Consider the following 11335-nt stretch of genomic DNA (forward strand, 5'->3'; position numbering starts at 1 on the left):
CCCCGTGTGGTTTTCTAAACCAGTTCTTTCCACTGTCATGTTCAGACAACAAAACCATCTGTTACAGCTGGGCATTAACAGATTTTATTCTTATAGATATTTACATTTTAGATGATCATACATTGCATATATATTTTAGAGTGCAGGCTTGGAAGTCTAAAATTCTTAGCATGTAACAGGTTTGCCGCAGCAATGTTTCTTGTCCTGCTAAATGATTGTGTCAAACGCAAAGCTACCACAGACACATTTGGTTCAACACTCTTTCTTTAAAAAAAAATGCTTTGCAATAACAGTACATTGCTCGAAACAAAATGGAAGAAAGATATGATAAAAAAAAAATATTAAACAATGTTTGACAGATCTGTATTGATACCTACAAATTATTAAAAGTACAGAGACTGAAGTGGGATAGAGTTCAGACATACAATTGGCAGCATCCACTAGGCACTTACAGTATCTGCTTACATATTAAGTCAAGCTGGGGGATCATGTGGTCAAGCAGGGTCCGAAGAAGAGCCATGACATAATGTAGCAATCAGAGCCAGTGGTAACATACAGCATGATAAGCTTACACAGGGATAAATCAAAATAAGTGCATCCTATTTGGGCTATTAAAAGTATCCAAAGCTTTTTCTAACTGGACCTGAAGCCTGTTTTGAAGATGAGACAGAGAGAGAAGGCTTGAGACAAATGAGCCATAATGCAGCTGAAATGACATTTTCCCAGATATCATAGTGCTGAATGAACATCTTTGAACGTTCTTTAAGTATGTTGCTTATTTTAATTATGTAATATGACCATGATGGAGTATTTGGGCAAAAACATGACCCAGACCCCTCAGGGACTTTACTGTGGATGAATATTGACAGTACATCTCATGTTTGCATGGTGTGTATGAGGAACTTCCACAGGAAACACCGAAAAAGAAGAGAGTAGAAAGGCAGAGAAGCTTAGGTATGACCTCATATCATGAACTCTAATAGAATGACTTGGCTTAAGGCCAATGCAGAATGGAGTGGTAAAGGGAAGTGGTGTTCTCAGGCAGCATGGGACAATGGTTTGGCGGTGTGGCTAGCCTACTGGAGGGAAGGGTGTCTTTGAGGCAGGTAGCATAGGGGTCACTGGTGTTACACCGTGATTTTGTAAATGCTCCAAAATAAGAACTTTTTCCATAGTCAAGTCATGCTAAACATAGGATATATATACAAAGAAAAAACAATACAGAAATAACATGTTTACAGTATAAGAATAATACTATTGCTGTGCATGTTTAAGGCTTACTTTGCTTTAAAACCTATTAGCTTTTGAAGAAAAATAACTTTTACACAATAAAAATAGCATTTATCACTACATGTAACAAGGCACAGTTGGCAATCCTGAATATAAGTCATTTTAGATAATGTGCTCGATTATCTGTTTTTGGGTAACATGCACTATAAAGCCAACACAAATGCAAAAGTATAAACCCATTCACACTGGCAGTATGCTCTTGGTCATTTACACTCAATCAACAACTTGCAAACCCAATCGCATTTACACATACTTAGATGAACAAATACATACTCTGTTCTTCACAAAAATCACTCATTCACCTGACAAGAACAAAGTACATGCATAAAAAGAGCACATATACATTGGAACGCTTGTGATGAATGATGCATAGTAAAAAGAGGAATATTTGTTGATGTGCCTGACCCCAGCCTCTTCACGTCAGCAGGCCCAGACGAGACAGTTTGGCCGACAGGAAGGAATGAAGAACAAACACCACGGGCTTGGGGCCAGAGTGCAGGTCAAACACCTAAAAAAGACAAAGACCAAATAAAACATACGAAACAGTAGATCAATCAATACATTAAAGGGACTATTAGACCATTACTCTCTGAAATGCACTAATGTGTCCAACAGCGATGTACCATTTCACCCTCTGGACCTCCAAAGTCCAGGTAAAGGTTGCGGATCCCATCGTCTGTGGACATCTTGAGCTTCTCGAAGGGGTATCTGAAGAGCACAGTGCCCACTGCAGGCTCCCTTGACTCCCGGGTCACAGTGAAGCCCTTCTCATAATGAAGCGTGAGGCGAACGTCCTGCCTGTTCAGCATGCAACCTGAGGGACAGAGGAGAGGGTGAAAACTTTGTGTGTGTGTGTGTGTGTGTGTGTGTAATTGGAATAGTATGTGTGTGCCTGTGTGAGAAGTCTGAATATGTTTGTGTTGCAGTGGAATAGGGAATGAAAAGACTCAACGTGAGTGGAAACATTCCCCCTTCTTTTTTCTTTTACCATTGAACAGTAGTTTTTTTAACATTAACATTTTTCTGTCATCACTTCCTGTATCACAGTGAGAAGTGAATCATGTGCTTCCAAAGCCTCACTGAGACGGTACACCCGCAATTGGGGAGAAAAAGGGGTTAAAAAAAATAAAAAAATAAAATTTGATTTGATTTAATTGGGGAGGACGGGTTCATGGTAATGACTGGAGCTGAATCAGTGGAACGGTGTCAAATATATCAAACTCATGGTTTCCAAGTGTTTGATGCCATTCCATTTGCTCCGTTCTAGCCATTATTATGAGCCGTCCTCCCCTCAGCAGCCTCCACTGATACAGACATACACATCCACTCACCAATGGAGATCTCCTTAATCAGTTCTGCAGCGGAATGCCCCCCCTGCACCAGCGCCCGGGTCCACGAGGACAAGTCCCAGTGCGTCTCCACCCGGAACACATGGGATTCAATGCCTCGCCCTGTACCTGTCCGAGTGGCAAACACCAGGTCTGCCCCCTGCGCCGGGGAACTGCGGGCACTGCCAGAGTGCACCAGTCTACATAGAAACGGGTACACACCAAACAAGGTCAGCTCATCGTTTGCTCCTCCCACGAGTGATCTTTATCAAGTTAAGTGATTCATAAGTTATGATAACAAAACGCCAACACATCTCAGAGTGAAAGAGTCAGAGAGAGAAAAAGACAAAGAGAGATACAACCTACATTCTAATGCTGTCTGGCCAACCTGTTGACGTACCTTGTGGCGAGTAGTGGGTGTGTGAGCAGGGGTGTAGACCATGCTTCACGGTTCCATGGGACTGATTCAAACAGCAGGATATCTTTCTCTGTCAGTGCCATGACAATTGGTCGGAACTGGTGCCGCCCACCATCCAGCTGGACCTACACCATAAAGAAAGAGAGACAGCATGAGAGAAGGTGCTTATGTCATTACTGATAAGGTTTTCCATGTCTGTTTGTGTAGGTGTGTGTGTGTCATGCTAGGTGGGCCCAGAGGAAATAGTTAATGCAACAGCAGCTTCCTGTGGTTTTCTGTCTCAAAGTACTTCCTGTCAACCCCCAACAAGGCCAAGTAAACAACCCTGCACAGACAATATCCATACATTAAACAGGCGTACCGACATTACACCACTACCTGCTTTGTGGACTATTTCCTGCTTTCATTTTGTTCAGCTGTTTCCCTCTTTTCCCTATTGTTCCAATTTCTTCAATGTTGTTCTCTATTGTTCTTTTAAATTACATGTACCCATGTCAAATGCATTTAAAATAAATTCAGATTTTTTTCTGATTTGCACAGCAAAAGTACAAGACGGCACATTTAAGACTACAGAATATCACAACAAGCATAGTGACCATCTATAAAACAAACTCTTTACAGTACACATGGAGTAAGGTACACAACTGAACAACAAAACAATACTGTATGTGTGCATCTGTACATAAGTGTATTTCACAACAGCATACAGTACTTTTTAGTATAATTTAGTTATTTCTAAATAATGTTTTGTTTGTGTAATTTATTCTGAAGGCCTATGAGTGTAGTACCTGTTCTGCCAGCCAGCTGATATGTTTGAGTTGGGGGTGTGACCCCGTGGTGATGGAGCCCAGGTAGGAGTTGATGTGGGCCAAAGTCTGGGGCAGCAGAGAAGCAATGTTGGTGTGGATGGCTGTGAACCAGGAGTGGGCACTGGGGCTGTCCTTACAGCGCAGCACCACCGTGTGCTGGCCATCAGGAGAGTGCAGTTCCAAGAGCCTGTAGGAGTCAACAGTACTCATCATCATATTGTCTAGTTGTGTCCATTTTTTTTCTGTTTGGTTTTAATTTGTAATTATATGCACTTCAAGATTATTCTGTATAAATGAAAACCAATTTACAAAATGCAATAACTTATTAATTTCAATGATTAATTCTTATCATTATCTTACTAAACATACCATACCAACACTCCTCTTTGTATTCTCTCTCACACTCACCCCACGCAGGTCTTACCTGTTCTCCAGGTCAGGTATAGTCAGGTTCCTGCTGATGAAGCACATTTTGAGGGGGATGACCTTTCGGTCCTTGGCCCCGCTGTGTTTGGGGGACCCCGAGTCCTCACTGCCACTGAAGTTGGGGGATTGAGGACGCACCCCATCCCACGGTAGGTCTGCTACCAAGGACGGCTTCTTAAACAGTGGGGAAACCTCCCTGATATATTTCACTACAGAAACACAGAACAAATAAATAAACAGTGATTAAATATGCATAGACCTCAAGTTGTAAAAAAGCGTGTCCAAAAGAAACACAAGATTGCAACTTTTTCAACCATGATCAACGCTCAATTAAAGAGTAATAAATGTTTTATAAGGACGTATTAGTCTCTTGTTGAGTTGCTCTGAGTTGGAGAGTTGGTGGGGCAGTTGTGTGCTTAGCAGGTCAGCTCCTTGGAGAATAATAGTTTTGACTGAAATCCTGGATTCAGTTTCCAAATTTGGTCCCGTGGCCCATTCCACCTCACACATTCTCTTTCCCTCACTCTTCCTTTAGTGCTCTGGGTCGCTCTGCTCTGACTGAGAAACTCAAAACGAGTAGCTGAAGAGACAAGGTCATTGTCGGATGTAGGCGAGGATTAGGCTTGTGGAAGTGATTGGCCCAAATATCTGCTAGTACAAGTATGGGCGGACTGTGTGTGTGTGCAATTTGACAGAAGGAGAGAAGTCATGGTAAGGCACTGGGCCAAGGATTGGAACCTATTTTCCAAGTCCCTGCTAACCACATTGCTCTTACTAACAGTGTCAGTGAATGTCTGCTTATCCAAGTCTTTTGGAGTATATGTGTGTGCATGCATGTTTTAGAAAGTGGCTGGCCTTCTGGACATGGGCCAGAGCATGACTAGAAACCACCTAACCCCAACCCTGAAGAGATCAAGATGGGCAGAGCTGCCTACAGTTATACAGCGCAATCCTGAGGTAGCAAAGTATACATTACACCGAGTGTCATATGTCCAATACACACAGCCACATGAAGTAGTGAATGACAACTCTAGATTCAATGTACTGAAAAGATTCTGTAAAGATGCTCAGTCAAGACTTCCAGCCACAATATCACTGCAGTGTTCCAGTGTGGTTATAAATGCCATGGAACGTTTAAGTACAGGCTTGGTCTCGGTCTCATTCCTCCGTTCCCACTGTACTGTAGCTCTGGTACATCTTTACGGATACGCTTTAGCCATCACAGGTTGAAGAATAGGTGACTAAAGAACATGACACTGGCTCACACTCAGAGGAAAGATACATGTTGGAGGCTTACCACACCATCTCCATTTGTCAATACTCAGACTGCAGTTTGGGCTAGTTGTGTTTTATGGCAGTGTTTTCTGATGAACTAAACAAGGAAGAGGTTAATCCCAGTCCCACCATGGCATTAAACCTTTGTGAAAAGTTCAGAGTCAGATAGTTGGTTCCAGAAGCTGCTCTTGCTGTCCCTCGCTGGCGCTGTTTAAAGATCTCATTAGAACTGTTAGCTACCGTACTGCTTTTAATTAGGGCAGTACACAGAGGTGTGTATGTTTGAGTTTGAGAGAAAGAGATGGGACTGGGTCCCTAGAGGTGCCATAACACATAGCTAGAGCTAATCTTTCCTCCTTCCCTCCATACCTATATGGCCACAGCAATGCAGAGGAATGAGACCGAGGAGGAAGGGGAGAGCTGGAGGAATCTGACAGACTCCAACTCATTATTTGGCTGAAGGAGTTGAGGTTCAAACCCATGGTCTGTTGTGTACCCCCCTCCATTCCCCATGGTTTGATCATGCACACATTTGCTCTTCTCTTCTTGTAGACTTCACCCGGGTATTGCTTTATGTGCCTGGCTACACCCCAGATCCTGACCACTGTTTTTCTTCTGACCACAATCCTCCTGTGGTTTGTCCAGCTCTACCTTCCTCTCCTCCCCATGAACGTCTTTCTCTCCTCCTGCCCCAGACTGTGTGCTGCCAGGCCTTTAATGAGAACAGTGTGTCAGACTCCACAGGTGGGGAGGGGGTTTGTAGAAGGCTCTGGAGAGGCTCCTTTCAAATATTCAGTACCAGTCAAAAGTTTGTACACACCTACTAATTCAAGGGTTTTTCTTTATTTTTACTATTTCCTACATTGTAGAATAATAGTGAAGACATCAAAATTATGAAATGACACATATGGAATCATGTAGTAACCAAAATAAATTGTTAAACAAATCAAAATATATTTTCAATTTTAGATTCTTCAAAAGTAGCCACCTTTTGCCTTGATGACAGCATTGCATACTCTTGGCATTCTCTCAACCAGCTTCATGACGAATACTTTTCCAACAGTCTTGAAGGAGTTCCTACATATGCTGAGCACTTGTTCCTACATATGCTGAGCACTTTTCCTTCACTCTGCGGTCCAACTCATCCCAATTGGGTTGAGATCAGGTGATTGTGGAGGCCAGGTCATCTGATGCAGCACTCCATCACTCTCCTTCTTGGTCAAATAGCCTTTACACAACCTGGAGGTGAGTTGGGTAATTGCCCTGTAGAAAAACAATTGACAATCCCACTAAGCGCAAACCAGATGGCGTATCGCTGCAGAATGCTGTGGTAGTCATGCAGATTAAGTGTGCCTTGAATAATAAATAAAATCACAGTGTCACCAGCAAAGCACCCCTAAACCATCACACCTCCTCCTCCATGCTTCACAGTAGGAACCACACTTGCGGAAATCATCCGTTCACCTTCTCTGCGTCTCACAAGGACACAAGGTTGGAACCAAAAATCTCAAATTTGGACTCATCAGACCAAAGGACAGATTTCCACCAGTCTAATATCCATTGCTCGTGTTTCTTGGCCCAAGCAAGTCTCTTCTTCTTATTGGCGTCCTTTAGTAGTGGTTTCTTTGCAGCAATTCGACCATGAAGGCCTGATTCATACAGTCTCTTCTTAACAGTTGATGTTGAGATTTGTCTGTTACTTGAACTCTGTGAAGCAATTATTTTGGCTGCAATCTGAGGTGCAGTTAACTCTAATGAACCTATCCTGTGCAGCAGAGGTAACTCTGGGTCTTCCATTCCTGTGACGGTCCCCATAAGAGCCAGTTTCATCATAGCGCTGGATGGTTTTTGCGATTGCACTTGAACAAACTTGGAAAGTTCTTGACATTTTCCAGATTGACTGACCTGCATGTCTTAAAGTATTGATGGACTGTCATTTCTCTGATTATTTGAGTTGTTCTTGCCATAATATGGACTTGGTCTTTTACCAAATAGGGTTATCTCCTGTATACCACCTCTACCTTGTCACAACACAACGGATTGGCTCAAACGCATTAAGGAAAGAAATTACACAAATTAACCTTTAACAAGGCACACCTGTTAATTGAAATGCATTCCAGGTGACTACCTCATGAAGCTGGTTGAGAGAATGCAAAGAGTGTGCAAAAACTGTCATCAAGGCAAAGGGTGGCAACTTTGAAGAATCTAAAATATATTTTGATTTGTTTAACATTTGTTTTTTTACTACATGATTCCATAGGTGTTATTTCGTAGTGTTGATGTAATCACTATTATTGTACAATGTAGAAAACAGTAAAAAATTGAGTAAAATCCTGGATTGAATAGGTGTGTCCAAACTTTTGACTGGTTACTGTACATATCTGGCCTAATTTTAAAAAAGCCCCCCTTTGCTGCTCCCCTTCAAACACACAAACCTGCCCCCTTCCTCACCTCTGATCACCCTGAGCTGGATCACAAAAGGAGGGCATGGAAATGAGTGGAAAGAGTGTATATATATCCAGTAGGTGGATCTTTTTTTACACAAACACTATGCACAAGGTGCATGCTGCTACACTGGTCCTGCAATGAATCCCACATAAACAAATATCTTAGCTAAGTAGGTTATACTCAGATATTTCTGTGCATATCCATTTCTGTTTACAAACACAAACAACTTAAGAGAGAGGGAAAGGAGAGCAAACGTGCTCGTTCCACTGATATGAATCAAAACCGGCAGTATTACAACATTAACCTGGATTCACACTTCTATATGTGAGGGCCCTTTTTTAATGCTTTGACTTATAGTGCATTGCATCCTCAAGTGAAATGTTCAATGGTCAGTAAGTTTTGGTTTGTGAACAACATAAATTAACTAATTCTCTCTAATTGGGCCTGTCCCCATTTTATGACTAGAGTCTGTCTCATTGTACTGTTTTAATTATTCCTTTTAACCAGACAATGGCCTCCTCTATCCACCAATAAGCAGGCAAACTAAACACAGACAGCCACGATCCAATTGACTAATGTTATACAGTTATTACATTTCCATTACCGCAGACTCATATATTAGGAAAAGCTCAATAAAGTAGCATATGTATTTGTTAGAAACACAACATTCATGCCTGTGTGCGAGTTTTATGCAGGTTTTGGAAGCAACCTGGTTAAGGAATGTGAAGTCACTAATTGCCCCAATGTCTAGGATTTATGTATTGTGTACATCACATAGTGGTCTGGAAATTGAAATCTAATTTCGACCTTGTCCATCTGTGGTTAGGCCTATGGGAGTATTCAGAGGATGAGGAGGAAAATGCAGACAGATTGGAATGGGGGCCCTTTTACTAACATCACAACTCACTCCCTGTCAGTCTAACAAACATTGACGGGGAACTGGCACATTCCTTAAACAAATTCCTAGGTTCCCCAGTAGAGAGAGTCTTATTTTGAACTATGAGGCCTATTTGAGATGAGAAGCAGAAAAAAATTAAGCCTACTTTAATTTGGGGGTGACAGTGAGTCCTCATTTGACAGAATGAAACAAACGGTGTCACATAAACCAACTCTCTACACCCATAAAGGGTTAATTTCCAAAGCATTAAGCCTATCCACCACACAGTGCATTTCAGCCCCTGACCAGTTGTTTCCAACCCCCAGGGCTTCACACCAAAGTGCTCCGAAATCAATATAAGAGTACACAAACATGATGATTAACTGTTCTAGCCTACAATGACTTATCTAGAATAACCACTGCCACATACAATGTGGCTAATTTTGTAATCACTGTTCTTACTTTTCTATTTACAATAAGCCTAATGAGTCAGTGGCTGTGAACTGGTTACATTGTAGCCTATATCTATGTGCTGTAGTCTGGCAATGTAATAGAAAGGAAACATTGTAGCCTAAAGCTTGGCCTGAATCCTGCCTACATTTTAAATGATTGAAAAAGTATCCTGGGCTTCAATAAATTCACCATACTGAATGTTAATCATCCAACTGGCTGTTCGTGATCTTATTTTATTTAGGTCTGTGTCTATTTCCTGATTGTCAAAAACATGCAATACTTGGCCCACAGCTCCATAGTAGGCCTTCATCAAGAACGAAGCAGAATAAAGTTTTATTTTGCTATCAAGCGCACATTGTTTAGGGTAATAGGCCTGGTTGAGGCAGCTGTCAGAAAGACTGGCCTTCTCAAATCCCCGCTATTGCGTTTGAAAACTTACCCTCAAGCGTAACCTCTTTCCCGGCCTTTTTTAGAGCCTGCACCGCTAGATCATGCGTAGCCTCCCTGAGGTCATTTCCATTGACTGACAGTATCGCGTCACCGACCCGAAGAGCTCGACTCTGATCTGCTGCAAGTCCGGGAAAGATCTTGGATATTAGGATGGGCATTCGGTTTTCCCGACCTCCCTTGATGCTGACCCCCAACCCGCCCGACTCTTGTTTTACAACTCGAACTTTACGCACAGCTTCCGATGCGCAGGATTCTAAATTGATGGAAGTTTCGCCATGCCTGGAACTGAAGCTAGATCTAGGACTACCGTAACTGGACCCCGGGCTGCCAAAATCAGAGTTCGTACCGTTATCACGATTATATTTGCTAGAGCCTGCGCTAAAACCTTCGTAGTGACCCCTGTTGATTCCCCCGTGCGCTGGGCTACTGCTTCGTCCTAGCGCACCATGGTTCGGATGTTGTTCTGGGTTCGAGATTTGACCATGGTTCGAAATTCCCGACGTTAACCCTGGGTCGTTTCCGTTTGATATTCCATTTCGTAGGTCCGCTGAATTGTTGCAATGCAAGTTGTTCGCGTGCCCGCTTATCTCTGCTTCGGCCGTTAACGTGAAAGTCTCGCTGGTCAATTCGCCCGCTACCCGAATCCAGCGGTCCCGAAGCAAAAGGTCTAATTGACCATTTTTGTCCGCTCGTGTCCAGAGAGCCATCCTGTAAATCCGGGGCGGGTTTCAGACTAAACTCATTATGAACTTTTTCTTCTTTTCAAAGCGCGTACCCAAGCGCTAGCCTACCCTACATTTGACACACCCACTTACGCACAGATGGTGGAAAACAGTTGCCTCTGACGGACTCTCCCTTATTATTGAGCGCGCTTAACTCTTGAAACTCTAGGGGCGCAATTTCATTTTTGGATGAAAAACGTTCCCGTTTTAAACAAGATATTTTGTCACAAAAAGATGCTCGACTATGCATATAATTGATAGCTTTGGAAAGAAAACACTCTGAATTTTCCAGAACTGCAAAGATATTGTCTGTGGGTGCCCTAGAACGGGAGCTACAGGCAAAACCAAGATGAAACGGCAACCAGGAAACCAGCAGGATTTTTGCGGCTCCGTTTTCCATTGTCTCCTTATATGGCTGTGAATGCGAGAGGAATGAGCCTGCCCTTTCTGTCGTTTCCCCAAGGTGTCTGCAGCATTGTGACGTATTTGTAGGCATATCGTTGGAAGATTGACCATAAGAGACTACATTTTCCAGGTGTCCGCCCGGTGTCCTCCGTCGAAATTGGTGCTTCTTTTTCAGCTGCTGGTATTTTTCCATGCGATTCTGAGGGGAAAGCAGGCTTCCACGAACTGCATATCAATGAAGAGATATGTGAAAAAACACCTTGAGGATTGATTCCAAACAATGTTTGCCATGTTTCGGTCGATATTATGGAGTTAATTCGGAAAAAGTTTGACGTTTTGGTGACTGAATTTTCGGTTCGTTTCGGTAGCCAAATGTGATGTACAAAACTGAGCGATTTCTCCTACACAAAGATTCTTTCAGGAAAAACTGAACA

The 11335-nt window shown here is 42.6% G+C and overlaps 1 protein-coding gene across 1 annotated transcript; it reads right to left on the bottom strand.

The window, feature by feature from the left end:
• Positions 1–61: 61 nt before the first annotated feature.
• On the bottom strand, positions 62–10603 carry LOC135509450 (beta-2-syntrophin-like). Its single transcript, XM_064930115.1, has 7 exons — positions 9764–10603; positions 4270–4480; positions 3825–4032; positions 3019–3161; positions 2622–2818; positions 1914–2104; positions 62–1798 (listed from the first exon to the last, which is right to left on the bottom strand). Exons 1-7 carry the CDS (start codon positions 10479–10481, stop codon positions 1706–1708), a joined length of 1761 nt encoding a protein of 586 aa, XP_064786187.1. The 5' UTR covers positions 10482–10603; the 3' UTR covers positions 62–1705.
• Between the last annotated feature and the right edge of the window lie 732 nt (positions 10604–11335).

Source organism: Oncorhynchus masou, chromosome 22, assembly GCF_036934945.1.
Source record: "Oncorhynchus masou masou isolate Uvic2021 chromosome 22, UVic_Omas_1.1, whole genome shotgun sequence".
NCBI lineage: Eukaryota > Metazoa > Chordata > Actinopteri > Salmoniformes > Salmonidae > Oncorhynchus > Oncorhynchus masou.

What these genes read in the sequence shown, in the direction of transcription:
- LOC135509450 (XM_064930115.1), bottom strand. Translation starts at nt 10,481, where the DNA reads ATGGCTCTCTGGACACGAGCGGACAAAAATGGTCAATTAGACCTTTTG. An exon ending in GAAAGAGGTTACGCTTGAGG is followed by an intron (nt 4,481 to 9,763) that starts GTAAGTTTTCAA and finishes GTGTTTCTGTAG; the next exon opens with TGAAATATATCAGGGAGGTT. An exon ending in GAGGTCCAGAGGGTGAAATG is followed by an intron (nt 1,799 to 1,913) that starts GTACATCGCTGT and finishes TGTCTTTTTTAG; the next exon opens with GTGTTTGACCTGCACTCTGG.